Here is a 17145-nt window from a genome sequence, read left to right as displayed (position 1 = left end):
AGTAGCATTGGGAAAGGGATCCCAGGCTAGATTACTATCATATGACTACATGCTGATGTCAGAATTAGCACCTACCTATCACCTGAAGAAGTCTACCAATCATTTCTGGTTAAGGAATATTCCCTAAAATAGAAAATAAACAAGAATTTAAGTTATTGTGTGGTGGAAGGTAGTGAAATCTGGCCTAATCCAACCTAAGTGTGAATCACTAGTTTCCTTATCTGTAAAATGGGGCTAATATACCTATTCAACGTAGTAGGAAGGATTAGATGATACAGTCCATATTTGGCACAATTAGCATATGACCTAGCCCACGGGAGAACCTCAATAAATAGCAGTGCATAATGAAAATAATGATCTGTGGTTGTAGTAAAGCTCTCATTAATTGAAGTGTGTGGTACCATTGTTGGTGGCTGCTGAACTTGAGTAACGGCTTATTTTGAAGATACTATCTTTCTGTAAGGATGCACTCATCCATTTGAAAGTATTCTACTTTGTGTCAGGCACGATTCTAGGTGCTGGAGATGCAGGACTGAGAAAGAGCCTCTGCTCGCATGCAGCTGACCATGTAGATGGGCTTCTAGCATGTGTATCCTGGACTGCTTCTACAACTTTTCTTCCACCAAATGATTGTAGCTTTATCAGAACCTCAGTTATGGAATTCATTCAGCACCAAGTGTTTGTTGACAAGAGGATGGACAGATTAAAACTTGGCTTTGGTGAGGATGCCTGCCAATCGGTGTCAGGGGCCCAGAGTCTGCATGCTGTGGACTTAAACTCAGTTGGGAGCAATCATCTAATGGTTAATATTGGCATTATGCTCTCATCATACCTGGGGCAAAAAGCTCTTAATGCATCTTGTCTCTTCTCTCCAAAAGGAAGAGTTCATCATATTGCTGCCATGTTACTAAATTGAGAACTTCGAGTGGAGCCCATCACCAGGTGTTAGTTAAGAGACCTTTATTTTCCATCTAGTATATGTTTTTAAGTCCTTCAGATTTATTTTTCCCTCTTTGGGCCTTCTGTTGTTAGCACCCCAGACCCACACTGAGTGTGAGATTTGCTTTGTGAAAACACATTCACATTCTTGCCAGGCAAATCTTCAGATTCTTATGTCGACCTTGGTTTTGTCTTAGGCTTTAGTAACCTTTTTTTATGGGGAGGATTATTTCTCCCTCTCATCTGTACATTTGTTTTCCTTCTTAGAGATTCCTCCCTGTAGATTTCCTGGCCTGGAGCTGCTGTGGATACTTTTGAAGCATGCTCCCTAGCATCAAGAAGTCAGCCTCATAGAAATCTGCTTTAAAGAGCACGATCATAGATTAGGCCTGAGTAGAGGTGTCACCTGGGCCTTTGGACACAGGCTGCTGCAGCTTGACTTTGACCTGTAGAGGTGCTGCCTCGCCTGGAATTGTTGATGGAGCAGATTGACTCTTTTAAGCATGATGGGTGAGCAATGTATTGCTTTCAAGCTGCGTGCCTGCTGCACATGTTAAGTACTGCTGAGACTCCATCATTACTTTACTAGGTCTGAGTCTTGGCATTGACCATCTATGGTCCATTGCTCCTGATTCCACTCTCTGCTTGGAGTCTGGGGGTCAGGATTAACCCTGGACTCATATGGCTAATCTTCATGGTTTCAAGTTTAGGTACTAAAATTCTCACTTTGGATTTGGTTTTCCAATTCCCACAGTGCAGAAAGTATTTGAGGAGAATGTGGCTTGAGTGCCCTCTCTTCAATCTCAACTATTTATTTAGGTGTTCCAGCTGCAGGACATAGTTACTAGTTTTCTCATGGCTACAGCCATTGACCTCCCATGTTGAACAGTCTCCTCTGCGATGGAGAGCATAGCTTCAGGATTAATGATCAGGAGCTCTAACTGGGGAAGAGGGTGATGTGTAAAGGGAGCATTCACCAACTGGCCCTGGTAGTTAAAGATGAGGCTTCCAGCCAGTGTGTTCCTGTGTCCATCAGGAAACTGTATGCCTATGGAATTCAGTTATATCCCTCATTGTATAAAGGCATAGCTTAAGAACAGCTTAGTAATATGCATAAGATGCCTATATACCACAGGACCATTGCTTGTCCTTTGGTATCTTAATCCTGTCCTCAATATCCATTTGGAAGTGGCCTGGAAACCTACTTTCTCTAATGGAATGGAAGCCTTTCATTTTATCCACATTTAGAGTAATACTTTCCTTGCTTAAATGTGTAGGATAGGGAGGGCCCTTGCCCCGAGAGACAGCTACATGAAGCCACGCACTGAAATCCTGAATGCGTTTTGCCATAAGCAAGCCTTGCTGCCACTTTAAAGCCCCGAGGGTGTCCTCCTTCTGCCCTAAGAACACAGTATCCTATTGCCCTGAACGTTTGCTCTAGTCTTCCTTACTTAGTCAAGAGAACACTGAATATCAGCACCGAGGAATGCTTGCACATTTGTCTTTCCCTGAGCCCTGACATTAGGAAGTGCTATCACTTCCAAAGACTAAGGAACATTTGTTAGATTCGACTTTTTTTGTAGATCTGGCTCCAAAATCTACCTGAGACATCTCTTTACCCAAAATACTAGTAAACCATCATCTTTTTTGAAAACTGTAATACTCATGAGAGGTAGCTGTGTGATTTCTGAGTCATAAATCACTTCCTTTCAAGACAAAACTAGGAAAGTGTCTAAAGGCATTCATGATGATAACCATCTAAATATCCAGGCTGGTAAGGTAAAAAGCGAAAACCCCAAAGTTAATTTCTGTGTTCTCTTGGCTGCCTTCCTTCTTACTGTGCTTCCAGGAAATCAAGGCCTTTCTAGGTGTCAGAAGCCAGCTGGTGGACTGGCTTCTCAGTACTAGAAAGTTAGCATACACTCTAACAGACAGCTTATAAGAATTTGTGAGGAAACCTTTCCCACTTAGAGACAAATGCATATTTTGCCTTTGTTGATCTATTCTGGTAGAAAGCTTTGCATTCCATTAGTAGGTTCCATTAGGTTTTAAGATCATAATTAAACTTTTTTTTTCCCCTTTACTTTCGTTTCTTAGGCTTCAAGATGACTTTTAAGTTTGCTTTCCTAGGGCTATATCTCTGGAAGCCCTAGCAGATATCAATCAAATGACTGAGGTATTCATAGATTGCTAATTTTGCTACAGTTTGGTAGAGAAATAGCCTTTTAGGGGATCCCTGGGTGGCTCAGCAGTTTAGTGTCTACCTTCGGCCCAGGGTGTGATCCTGGAGTCCTGGGATCGAGTTCCGCATCAGGCTCCTTGTGGGGAGCCTGCTTCTCCCTCTGCCTGTGTCTCTGCCTCTCTCTCTCTCTTGAATAAATAAAATCTTTAAAACAAAAAAGAAAGAAATAGCCCTTTAGCTACTTCTCCAGTCTAGTTACCTCTTGGTCTAATAACAACAATTCTTTTTCTTACCATTTATCATCCATAAATTAACTTGGACATTGGCACTGATCATGGCCCCTTTTAACATGAAGGTTCAGACATCAATTCCATTTGTTCCTTAAGTTCTTCTCGTATTAAGAATGTTTAATTGAGAAGCTCTCTAATAGGGAATTAGGTGTTTTTTTAAAAAGATTTTATTTATTTATTCATGAGAGACATGCAGAGAGAGAGAGGCAGAGACACAGGCAGAGGGAGAAGCAGGCTCCATGCAGGGAGCCTGACGTGGAACTAGTTCCGAGGTCTCCAGGATCAGGCCCTGGGCTGAAGGCGCTAAACCGCTGAGCCACCCAGGCTGCCCTTGGAATTAGGTTCTGAGGAATAACCTAATTCAGCTCCCAGTTTCCTACTCCACCCCAAATCCACATTGTAATTCTTTATATGCTTAGGATCTGTGATGTTGCAGTGAGTTCTGCATTTAGGCAGAGCTCTACTCCCAGGAATATTACTTTTCTTAATAAAAGAATCAGTTAGATTGGGTTTAGTTTCTGCCTTTGCCCACTAAGGGCTCTTTGGCTTTGAAATTCAGTCTGTAAGAACCTCAGCTTCTTTGAAATACCAATAGCAACAGTTTAGGAATATTGTGGAAAGAAAACAAATGTAAAGCATCCATCAAAGTGCTTGGCACACAAGTAGACATGTGAGTAATGCTGACTGCTATAATGCTCCTGCTAAAAAGGACAGGGAGAAAGAAAAGAGGAGGAGGAGGAGAAGCAGAGGAAGAAAAGAAGAAAGACAAGAGAAGGACCATGGAATGATTGAGTAATGAGATTCTAGATTGTACCATAGCCTTTTGGGAGGGTTTTCCCAAGTATCTCTTTTTTTAACTTAATAGCTGTCATCTTCCATGTGATCACAAAGGGTGATGAGAGTCTCTGAAAGGTTTTTTTTTTTTTTTTTTTTTTTTTTTCAAGAGGATGCCAATAGAAAGTGCTTCCTACCTTTTCTCTCTTGGCCCTTTGCCCTAACTTTCCACTGTCTTTCTGCATTAGCTAACCTCCACACTGCCCCTCCATCAAAAGGCTAGGCCACTTCTCCACCATTATGACAGCTGTGATTCATAAGAGAATGCTTTATCCGCAGCCTGCCAAATGGATGTTTCAACCCAATCAGATAATATTGGGGTTAGACTTAAAATTTAAATTAAGCTAGACTCTGCTATCTCTGTTTTGTATGTTACATATGAAAAATTTACTGATTTTTGTCTAGTAAATTTAACTGTCCCTTTCTTAAAATTAATAGAAAAGACTAACTGGAACATCAAGAAAGCAAATGTAGAATAAGGATGGAAGTTAATTGTGACTACCACTAGTCTTTAAAGTTTAATAGCCAATAAATATAAACATGAAGTGACAGTTGCCTCATTACAAATGTAAACACATATAAACCTACCCAGTAGCAATTTAAAACAAACTTAGAAATACACCTTCTACTTTGGTGATGTCTGAGCCTTTTTCAGCAAGGCTATTGTTCATTTTGATTTATTATTTCCTACCTTAACACTATTGCTGCCCAGTGGAGTTACTAAAATAGTTAATTCTCATGAAAATTAGAGTCCTAAGAGAGAAAGATAAGTACCCATCAAATTTCTTTTCGATAGTGGGAAACATAACTAAGATGTGTATTTTCATCCAGAATATCATTGTGTGCCCTGGGCATTGCCATTAGTGTACTCAAGCCATGTGTATATCAGATCCGTGGATCTCTGGGCATAATCATTGTATGAGAGAAAAGCCACCCACTCACGCAGAAGGAACTGCTTCTGATTCCTGGATGATCAGGTTTCATTGTTACACAATCAAGATCACTCTTTTGTACTTTCTTTCATAGAAGATGCTTTTGATTAAACAGATTTCTTTAAATTTCTGTGGCTTTATTCTGTTATAATGCAATGAGAATAAGAGAACATTAGTTGCCTCGTGAGTGAGTGACACAGGTTAAAACTGCCTTCAGTCTGAGAAGATGAGCTGTTAGCTGGAAATCCTCCGGCAGAGTTAGCTTTCAGGTCCTGTCTGAGCACAAATCAACAGGTTTTCGAGCTTCAGCTGTTGCTTTTGTCAAATGTTGTCTCCCTTTCTGGGTGATGACTTTTGTCATTATCTTTTATGTGGTTTCGCTAAAACAGTGCACTCTCTATATGAAATATATATAAATCTTCCTACTGCAGGAGTCAGCACCATCATGTGTTGATTACTTATGCTAATTGGCAAATATTAAGGTAAACTTGTCTATTTTAGTAGATAGTTTAAATGACTCCATTTCAAAGAGAACTTAGTTTCAGTAATTCGTGTTTTTTTAAACCCACAGCTAAATGTTTACGTTTCCAAGAGCAAAATAAGTAGACAAACAAATACCTCTTAGTAAAACAACAGTGAGCATTCTCCTGCTCAGAGAAAAAGTGAGATTTCAAATGTGGAGGAGTCTGGGATGTTACCCCCACTTTTAAAAATGTAGACATGTGGGATCCCTGGGTGGTTCAGCGGTTTAGCACCTGCCTTTGGCCCAGGGCCTGATCCTGGAGTCCCGGGATCCGTTCCCGCGTCGGGCTCCCTGCATGGAGCCTGCTTCTCCCTCTGCCTGTGACTCTGCCTCTCTCTCTCTCTCTCTCTCTCTCTCTGTCTATCATGAATAAGTAAATTAAAAAAAAATCTAAAAAAAAATGTAGACATGTCTGCTTTTTTAAAAACATAAATTGAATTCAAGCAAGTTTGCACTTTTTTGAAATTCAGTTTATTTCAGAAAAGTTAGCTATAATCACAGTCTTATCTAAATCATAGTGTCTTCCAGATTATTATTCACTCACATGAAATTATCTGTAATTTTAATGAGCCTATCATAGCTTTTTATATTCTGTGTTTATAGATACATATTCTTATGTTAGCATAACTTCCATACTTATTATTATAGCAAGCAAAGCATAATATAAGTTTCAGGATATAACATTCCACAGTAATAAACTGTTTCCCTTTTGTTGGGTTATAATAATAGTAGTAACAATAACTATCACTTAGTGATGCCTAAGCAGTTGAGCGTCTGCCTTCCCCTTGGGTTGTGATCCTGGAGTCCCGGGATCGTCTCCCATTGGGCTCCCTGCATGGAGCCTGCTTCTCCATCTGCCTGTGTCTCTGCCTCCCTCTCTCTTTGTCTCTGATGAATAAATAAATAAAATCTTTAAATAAAAAGTTACTACTTATTGACTATTTACACAGTAAGTATTCTGTTAAAAGCTTCTTTTAACAAAATAGACACCAAGCTTAGTTTGTTAAGTAGAAATGCCTAGAATTTCATATATGTAAGGTTCCACCTCTGTGTGACATTAATCAAGAAAGAACTTCCTATTCTTTGCTCATTTTTAACTTACTCCTCTGAAAAAATTAAAACTGGAAATAGGTTGACCTTGAGGTTGTACCTCCCAGAGTCACACATTTCAAAAAGTGGGAAAGATCGTAATTGAGGACTACTCCTGAACTTGATTTGCCCAAATCTGTAAGATGAAGAGATGTATACTATTTTGTCCATATTTCCAAATGGATTTCCAGGATAATTAAGCAGTAGGTGCCCCCCAAGAATGTGCTAACTGTTCAATTTTTACACACCAGATCCTTACCAGCTTTGCTTTTGCATTCTTCTTCTGTTCATTCTTCATTTCTTCTTTCAACAAATAACAGATGTCTTGTGCACCGAGCATTTCTGAATCGCTATTATATTCAGGTTGCAGCTGGCATGAAAGAGTCAAAAGACTTGGGTGTGGTCAACAAGAGTCAAAAGACTTGGGTGTGGTCTCTGCTGCTAGGCTAGTAGTAGGCAGGCAGAAATGTCTGTGGTGTGTGTGTGTGTTACATATCTGTCTTCTGCATGAGACTATGGTGGTCATTTTGATATCATGGTATCAGTGAAGATAATCAAGATACAATCTCCTGGGAAAGACACATATTAACAAAGAATACACTATGACTTATAGTGTTAGGCTTATGCACAAAAGGTTGTGGCTGTATAATTCTGCCCAAGGGATTCAGGGTGGCAACAAAATTCACTACTGAATTAAACATTTTTTTCAAGCCAATACCAATTTATCAGTGATATTAGAAAAGAGCGCAATGTTAAAAAGTGTAATCTACCCAAAGAAAGCAGAAAATGCAAAGTCAGGAGAGACCTACATTCCAGTAATCCTTTTCTTATAGCTGTCATTGTCACGGTGGACGGATGAGTGTTAGCACAGGAGGGTGGGAAAGTAAGCAGAGGTAGATCTGAGAGAAGGTGGGAAGCTGGTAAATATCACATACTTCCCACGTGACAGGCAATATGCTGGACATTCTATGTACCTTTTTTCTTCTAAGTTTTGAATAACCCTGTTTTAGAGGTGGTGGAAATGAGACTTTGAATTTGAAGTTGTTCAAGGTCATACAGCAAGAAAATGGTGAATTTGGTGTTCAGAGCCAAGTCTTCGAGATCAGAATCTCTCCCCTCTTCACCAAGATGCAGTTAGTAGTTAAATGGAAAACCACATCAATGGCTTCTCATTTATTTGTTTTTTTTAAAGATTTTTAAAAATTTATCCATGAGAGACACACAGAGAGAAGCAGAGATGTAGGCAGAGGGAGAAGCAGGGAGCCCAATGTGGGACTCAACCCCCGGACCCTGGATCACAACCTGAGCTAAAGGTGGATGCTCAACCACTGAGCTACCCAGATGCCCCTATTTCAGTGTAATTAATTTCTGTGAAGATAAATTTTTGGGATTTTGTTCTGCGTTGTCTCAAACTTCATTGACAGTACAACATGGATGTTCTACAAAACTTATTTTAATTTTCTTTGATGTCTTTCAAATGTAAATGTTTCCTCTTCATAAAGATAGCATGGTTTTCCATGGGCCACAGAGCAGATTATTTTTAATAAGACTTATAAATTATTTTTTTGTTTTTTAACTTACATTTAAAGGCTAGTTAATATACAGTGTAATATTAGTTTTTGGTATACAATTTAGTGATTCAACACTTACATGCAATACCCAGTGTTCATCACAACAGTTTCTTCTTTATAGGCATTATGCTGTGTTTGTTTACCTTCATCACCCCTTTATCCATCCTTAGATATGGCTAGTGAGAACATCTTGGCCCATTGGAAAATGACACCTATCCTGGTGGCCAGCTTTCTCCATCCATCCGCATCAGCCCAGCCTGTGTGCCAGATTGAATGTGGTGGAGTCTAACCTCCTTTCTGGCGTCTCTTCCAGGGAAAAGCCCATTGCCCCTCCCAAACAAGCTTGGCCATGATCAGTTGTTGCATTGCCTTTGGGACTCCCCGTCTTATGAGAGGATTGGATTCCCACCACTTGCTTACGGTCTGCCCGATAGCGTGCTCTTTCTCTAATATTATCCCCTCCAAAAGAAGGGTTAACAATTCTCTAGACCAGAAACCAGATAACCATTTCAATAAAAGGTCTTATAGTCTATATTTTAGACTCTGCGAGTCATGCTATTTGTCACAACCTCTCAACTCTGCCATTGTAGTGTGAAAGCAGCCAGAGACTATGTAAATGAATGGCTGTGGCTATGTTCCAATAAAACTTTATTTATAGACTTTGAAATTTGAATTTCAAATAATTTGCATGCTTCTTTTGATTCCTTTCAACGATTTAAAAATGTAAGACCCATTCTTAGCTCAAAAACAGACAGCAGGCTGCAGTTTGCCAGCCTCTGCTCTAGACAGTGCACCACAGTACTCACTGCTTCTTCAGCAGGGTCATTTTGGGTCTGACTGTTGGAGTCTCTGAATGTAACTTTTTCTACAGCATCTCCAATCCAAAGAAACTTTTCCTAGTTCCTTCCTGGAGCCTTTAGTCATTTCTGTTTGCTCCTGCCTTTGTGCCAGGGAAGGACAGCATGAAGGGATCTGGCATAGGGGAAGGTGCTTAGGTTCTGTTAGCAAGCTGGTATCTGATCTGAGCATGAAAGGTGAATTCTTTTCCTCTGGAAAATTTCTTTGTTCTTAACCTTTTGCTGTTCTTCAGGAATCTCTTTGATTGAAGAAAAATTAAACTGACTGCTAATTAATTTGTAATTCTTTGAGGGAACATATATGAGTATAATTCACATGATTTTTCAAATTACTTATTCTACTTTTTTTCTCTTGAGATCATGTTGCAAACAGGAAGATAACTTTGACAAGTAAATGAAAGGATTGATGAAACAAAAAATGTGAATTTAGACAAAAAATATATGCCAATTCCTACTTTTGTTGTTGCCATTTACTTGTTCATTTACTTAGCAAATATTTACATGTGCCAGGCACTAAATCCCAAAATGAAATTTCACTTTATAGCTCCACATACGGTGATGAGCAGAGTACCATGCTTATCTTCCAGAGAACTACAGGGGAGGCAGAGATCAATGAAATTCATCTTTCTATGATCTTCTTGGTATCTGTTACTCATATTGTGGGACATACGGGGTACAAGTAAGTGTAGGATGAGGCATGTGCCTGCACACTCCACATGGTATGTTGAAAGAGGTCAGAGTCTGGGCCCAGTTGCTCTACTCTTCTGAGCCCTAAATGTTGTAAATGACATTATCTATGTTGCAGCTTTGTTGTGAAGCCAAAAAAAAACCCAAAAAACTATCATTCAGAGACATGATATAATGTTTGGTATGTAGGCCTTAAAAAGTATTCCATATACTTAGGGTGTTAAAAATGCCCTTTGTTTTGTCCTTTTTATTATTTATTTTAGAGAAAGAGAGAATGTGAGGGGCTGTGGGGAGAGGCAGAGAGAGGAGAGAGAGACAATCTTAAGCAGACTCCATGCCCAGCAGAGGGCCTGATGTGGGGCTTGATCCTACGATCTTGAGATCATGACCTGAGCTGAAACCTAGAGTCAGACACTTAACTGACTGAGCCACTCAGGCATCTCTGTTTTATTCTTTGTTGGTAAATGTATAGCCTTCAGTAATGTTATACCAATTTACACTAAATTTACTACTTTCTAATCAGACTTATTTGTTGACTGCATAGTGCATTTCCATGGCTATACTATGCATTGTGGGGAAAACAGAGATGTGTGCATTAAGGCCCTTCTGCTGGATGTCAAACTTTTTTTTTTTTTTTTAAGATTTATTTATTCATTCATGAAAGACACACACAAAGAGAGAGAGAGACAGAGACACAGGCAGAGGGAGAAGCAGGCTCCCTGCAGGGAGCCTGATGCGGGACTTAATCCCAGGACTCCAGGATCATGCCCTGGGCCATAGGCAGACGCTTAACCACTGAGTCACCCAGGCATCCCTGTCAAACATTTTTCTTAATGCTGTAGGTTGGAAAGATACTCTTGTATGAATGATATAAAATAACACTTACTGACTTTGTTCTCTCTTTGTGTGTCTTTTTAGATCTGAATAGTGATGGCACATATTTCAGTCTGAATTTTGTTCAGTGAGCTGTGGATTGATGGAACTATAAATGTTCCCGTCCTGATGTACACCTCGAGGGCCTGCACTAGTAGGTATTTTCTACTCAGTATCATTTACATAGTTACATATTGAGATCTTCAACAGAGTATATATTTATAATGAAAACACGTGCAAGGTAAAGGTGTTCATGTTGCTGTTATGAATGTATTTAGATTCTAGTTATGTGCCAACCAACTGCAAAATGAAAGAACAGGTTAAAATGCATCTGTTATGTATGTGTATGTCTATTTGTATGGTAATATATATGCTTTTTCATAGCAGAGCTTAGGAGTATAGAATTTTACCTCTCTTTTAACTGAGAAAAAATTTTATTGGGAAGTTTCAATGCCTTTTGGTTCTGTAATATCATATAAGTCTGGCAATATAAGCATAAAAATTTTACCTAATGTATTGAAGGGGTTTGATTTTATTGTAGTTTTAAACAACAAGATTTGTGATAACGCTTCCACTTACACATGTGTCCTATGGTAAATGATAGGTGATGTTTATAGTGTCATGAAAAGGGAGTTATACTATGTCAGAAAACCTTACTTTTATCATATGACTAGTTCCTTAGGTTTCCAGGCCTCAGTTTTCTCCATCTGCAAAATGAGAGGAAGAATTTCTGCTTTACCTAATTAATAAGATTATAGATCCAGTGAGATAATAATATGAAATTATTAGTTAACCACAAACTCCATTAAAAAATCCCATCTAGGTCAGCTGTGACTGACCTGTATTTCAATTAGGGAGTTGGACAACAGTTGTGATCATACTTTGCTTTTTTTTTTATTTTTTAAATTTAAATTCTTGTATTGTTAACAGACAGTATAATATTAGTTTCTGGTGTACAATTAGTGATTCAATACTTCATATGTCACCCATTGCTCATCACAATAAGTGCACTCCTTAATCCCCATATACTTTGCTTTTTAAGGTGGTTAATACAGCTTGATATTTTGTGTAGTATTCCCCTAGAATATAAAATCATACCTAATTTTAATTCATGACTCAAATTATTTTTTTTGTATTTGAGAAAATTGTGTTTAAATTTTGAGAAATGAGAGAAACATGTTTTTCAATGCACACTGGACACCCAATCCCTAACTATAAGAATTAGGTTTCTGCTTCTGATCTCCAGAATAGTCACTTATTAGAATTAATTTTGGGAATTTAACTTGGAGGAAAAAAGATACATTAGATACTTTTTATCTAATGTATATGGTAATTATGTAAACTATGTAATATAGTTTATTTTCAGGATACTAAGGACATGATGTAGAAATCCAATCAGATATTATTTGTATGGTTTAATATATTTAATTCCTTTCTACTGCACTCTCTTCAGTACTTCATATGAACATTCTCTTTTGCTAACAGAATACAGCTACTCAGTTTAAAAAATTGAAAATAAAAATCTTAACAAATATATTTAATTAGATTGAGAAAGACTTTTTTCACTAAAATTAAACAAGTTGTTATATAACGAGGCCAATTCAATGAGACTGGTTTGAAAATTTTTCTCTAGAAATTGGATATGATTATTATTGAAGAGCCAATGGTTTATTACATAGTGTTTGCATTTAGGTGAAAAAAAAAAACCTTAATAACAGGTAACATATATTCACTAGGTAATATTGTAGCATAGTCCTTAAGTATGGATGGCTGTCAAGAGTCAGACTGACACCTGACTGGAGTTGCAAGCCAATTCTTTCATTTTCCAGGTTTGCAACGTTGGACGAATCACTTAATCTCTTTGTGCCTTTGTTTGCTCGTTCGTAAAATAAATCTAATGATAAGAATATTTATCTCACAGGGTTGTTGTATGGATTGCGTGAGTTACTAGAGTGAAGTGATTAGGAGTGCTGTGTGGTGCTTAGTAACCAATCAGTATTAATGGTTATTATTTACTAGATGAATGTGGGATTGTGGTGACCATCACAGATTTTGGAATCCAAAAGCTCTAGGTTCAAAACCATTTGTTAATTTATGGTGGTACTGAACCTTTTGAAGTCTCCGTTTCTGGAGGGAAGAAAAGGAAATAATTAAAATATATTTCATACTGCTTTGGTTACGATGGTTTACTAGAGCATCTGGCAAGGAATGGTAAACAATTCCCTGCATCGAGAGCTGTGAAGATATAATTACAAATTATTATATAATGTAGTTTTAAAGTAATTTTTAAAAAATCTGGATGCCATATATAAGTTATGTTTGCATTTTATGATTTGATATAACTTATTCATTTGTCTTTTTTGAAATTCTGGATCTAGCAAAGTAAATTTTATAATTAGGCACATTTCTAAAGTTCCCTAAATATAACATATGGCAAGAAGGACATTTTCAGAATCAGAGAATATCTCATTTATGTCTTCATTTTATGTATTTGAAGATTAGAATATCTCAGTGACTATATTTTGACATTCTTTTTAGCTCAAGAACTTATAGTTGTATGTTGAAATTTAGTAATAATAATGGTGAGTACCATCTACTGAGCTAGTTATTGTGCAGTGGGGTTTCATCTCAAATTATGCAACATCATCATGTCATCTTCACAGCAGCTGTTCAAGAACAGCCTTATCATCTTCTTTTACAAAGGAGATACATAATATGCGTTGCACACTACTGATTTACATGCATACTTACATAACCTAAATTTGTAACAGCCTCATCACTTTGGGATGGGTGTATACATATGAAGGCATATCCTATTTTATGAAAGTAGAAAACTAATTTGACTTTTAAAATAAAATTTTGAAAATATAAGCTTCAGATTTTCAGCCATGTTTATTTCTTGACCTAGAAAATAAATAGCTTATAAAATTATAATTCATAATATTCTTTCTTTTATCCTTCTGCAACAACTGATATGAATAAAAATGAGAATATGCATTTATTTGAGATATGTCCTCAGTGACAGATGCAAGCAGGTGTTAGTTTTAAGACTGGACAATTTATCCTTAGTAATATCTCATTCAACATATTGTCTTATGTCTTATTTTTTTCATATGAATGGTCAGTGTAAATGCCATGAAATCAGCATGTGTTTCATAGTGAACTCGATTGCTTTCACAAAACTGAGACTAAACTCTTGGTCTCAGTGAATGTGTCCTGTACACCAGGCACCTCACCAAATGGTTTTACATTAATTATTTCTTTTCGCTCAATTAGTTGAAAAGAATTTGCTGACTTTTCTCATATTTTGCTTTTCTCTCCCATGGACAGATATTAAAGTGTTTTACTGTCTCTTAGATATGCACTCAACAGATCTGTTTCCTCCAACAAGGAACCATAAATGCAGTAAAAAAATAAGCCTGAGAAACAGAGATAGCTTTGAAGAAGCAGTGGTTTTAAGATTTGCTTTTAAATAAAGAAGATATATTTTTTTAAGATTTTACTTATTTATTCATAAGAAACACACACACACACACACAGAGGGGGTGGGGGTGGGGGCAAAGACACAGGCAGAGGGAGAAGCAGGCTCCATGCAGGGAGCTCGATGTGGAACTCGATTCCGAGTCTCCAGGATCACGCCCTGGGCCCAAGGTGGCGCTAAACCGCTGAGCCATCCCGACTGCCCTAAAGAAGATATTTATAATATTTGGAAATCATTTAAAATTTTAGGGGACTAAATAATCTGAAAGGAAATCATGTTTTAAATTATATTAAATATTTGAACTGGAGAACTCGAGTATTCCCTTTATTCATTCAACAAATATTTCTGGACCTCCTTCTGTGCAGTAGGCGCTAAGGCTGTGAACAAGAAACAAAATTCCTGTTTTCATGGACTTTTCTAGGTAGCCTCTGGGGAGTGTGGAGCAGAAAGTATGGAGGAGGACGTAAAGGGTAGATGTGTATATGTATATATATACATATATATAACTTATTTATATATAATTTATTTATAGTGATATATCATTAAATATATGTAATACAAATAGTAATAAATTTAACTTTACATAAAAGCAGTTGCTTTCTATAGCAAAAATAATTCTTTTGTTGAATTTTCTCTAAAGCATTGTTTTAGGTTACAAAGTTGGAAATTCTTATTCACCAAAACTTCATATTCTGATCAATTCCAGAAATGAACATTTTGATAAACTATCACAATCTTTGTTTACAAATGGTTCATGTGTTTCCTATCTTGTTTTCCTTATTCATTGTAAGATTATTTGTAGGTGCTCCAGAATCTAAAGGAGAAATCCTCAGGACTATTTTTGCATCATCAGATTGCTTCGAGAGTGGTTATGGGGACCAAGGGGGGCTGAAAATTTGCACACACTGAGACCCAAATGGGAAAAAACAACACAGAAGAAAAGCAACTCCAATCTTTTATTCTTTGATCACAGTTGAAGTTCTCTCTCTGCTAAAGCATGGAGTCGAGTGGCTGTGTTGCACTTGTGTTACCTAATCATGTGAAAGTTGGTTGTAGAACCAGAGTCATTGATTCATATACATTACCTAATTAGAAATGTAGTATCAGATGTGCAGAGCTTGTGACAAAAGGAACAAGTAATAAATTGGGTAAACAAAGTATTAGCCATGCACTGTGCTGAGCCAGTGAGTCAATCATTTTTAGTGATTTTTAGATGTGATATAATGACCTTTTAAGCTCAGCAAATAAGTGTATGTTAAACTCTGATTACTTAGATTGCAGGGATAGATAAAGTAGCCCATTCCTGTTGGGGGGAAATGAAAAACATCATAACCATGCCTCCCTTTAAAAAACATTCCTTTTCTTTTCATGAAGCAGAGCTTTGTGTTTGAAAACTTACCTACTTTCAGGGTTCTCTGAGTATATGATTTTGGTAGCTTTCCCAAATCAAGATCACTTAACTTCCATGCCATTGATGTAAAAATCAGTGCTTGATACAAAATGTGACAAAAGATTTTATAGCCATTCTTGATAGTGGATTTTTAAATCTAGCTTTTTAAAAATAACATAGATTTAAAAATAATGTAGTCAAATGATAATATCTGATGGCTTTTTGACATGGGGCCCAACATGATCTCGGGGTCAGCTGCATTAAGCTCCACGCTCAGCTCACAGTCTACTTGATATTCTCTCTCTCTCTCTCCCCCTCCCTCGATTGTGTGTTTTCTCTCTCTTTCTCAAATAAATAAATAAATCTTAAAAAGAAAAAAAAAAAAGAATGTCAGAATCTTCTTCAATTCAGCTATAGATGCATCTCCACCTTCCTTAAGGAGGAAGCACATATGATAAGTTGCAAGATAGAAATAATAAGTCTTAAGGCAAGGAAAAACCCATTGTATAGGAGTTCGAGGTTGTTTATTTCAGTCTTGTTATAACTCTCAGTGGGGAATTAACACAAAGTGGGGTACAAAGGAAGAAGCAAATAAATGATCGTTGAGTTAGAATGATGCTTCCTAGTTTCTTTGAAGAGATAAACTACAAGCTTAGACTGTATTACCAAAATTTTATTTTTTTAACTTTAAAAAGTAACTGAATCATAGACTTTAATCTTATTCTTTCCTTTCTGCCATGGGCCAGGAGATCCTCAGGGGCTGTGTAGAGTGGGGAAAAGCCACTTAATTAGTAGAGAGAGCTCTCTCCCTTTGTTCAGATTCTGTTTTGCCAGCTAATGAGTAAGGCAACTGAATCACATCACTCCTGACACTCAGATTTCTGTGTTCAGCTGGCTGCTGAACAAAAAACTAGGCTTTCCATCAGAGTTCTCTGTCAGGGTTGGTCAGACTTCAAGAGAGACCCTGAGTTGATCATAATCAGCTTAGTAGATTGCCGGCAGCATTTTTAGATGAAACACGAGAAAACAAAAAAGGCCCGAGTATATCCCATCATTACTTTTTATAAAGCCTTTGTTTCATTTATATTTGTGTATAGATGTGTTAAAGATAAAGTGTGTTTATTATTGGGAGCCACAGTCAAAAAAGTTAGAAAACTGCTATTACTCATCTAATCCCCTCTCCTTCTTCTAAATTCTGTCTTCTTAATTTGTCCTTTTTAGTCCATACATTTTTCAAAATCTTCATTTCAGTAATTCCTTTATATCAGTGTAGATAGTTTCTTATTCCTCAGTATCTCTCTCATGATAGCCAACACTTAGTACAGAGATCCCTGGGGTGCTCTGTAAATGTCATTTGAAGTAAGGAGTTAATGGCATTCAGACAGCAGTTACAATTTTATAAACCCAAATTTGAATTTAATTTTTAATCCCCGCTTACTCCTCCCCTAGTACCTGTTATGACCACTGGTGCAGTTCCCCGTTGGAATTCCTCACCTC

At 37.4% G+C, this 17145-nt stretch overlaps 2 protein-coding genes across 5 annotated transcripts in view; one reads left to right on the top strand and one right to left on the bottom strand.

Moving 5' to 3' along the window:
* The window catches only part of CHRM3 (cholinergic receptor muscarinic 3), a 493903-nt gene that overhangs the window by 129931 nt on the left and 346827 nt on the right, over positions 1-17145 (top strand). For 3 of the 4 annotated variants that reach the window (XM_077894355.1, XM_077894356.1, XM_077894351.1), the window contains exon 2: positions 10823-10931. The exons of the other annotated variant lie outside the window; for it this stretch is intronic. The gene's annotated coding sequence lies outside the window, so the exon portion shown is untranslated. The remainder of the gene's footprint in view (positions 1-10822; positions 10932-17145) is intronic. 4 annotated transcript variants of the gene reach the window in all.
* The window catches only part of LOC144312011 (testis-expressed protein 10-like), a 42171-nt gene that overhangs the window by 8835 nt on the left and 16191 nt on the right, over positions 1-17145 (bottom strand). The window contains 2 exon segments of the mRNA XM_077894332.1: positions 1813-1880; positions 7049-7159. Of these exon segments, the coding sequence (XP_077750458.1) occupies positions 1813-1880; positions 7049-7159 (179 nt within the window).

This window comes from Canis aureus, chromosome 4 (assembly GCF_053574225.1).
Source record: "Canis aureus isolate CA01 chromosome 4, VMU_Caureus_v.1.0, whole genome shotgun sequence".
Taxonomy (NCBI): Eukaryota; Metazoa; Chordata; class Mammalia; order Carnivora; family Canidae; genus Canis; species Canis aureus.
The sequence above is the reverse complement of the archived record's forward strand: the minus strand, read 5'-3'. Positions and strand labels throughout refer to the sequence as shown.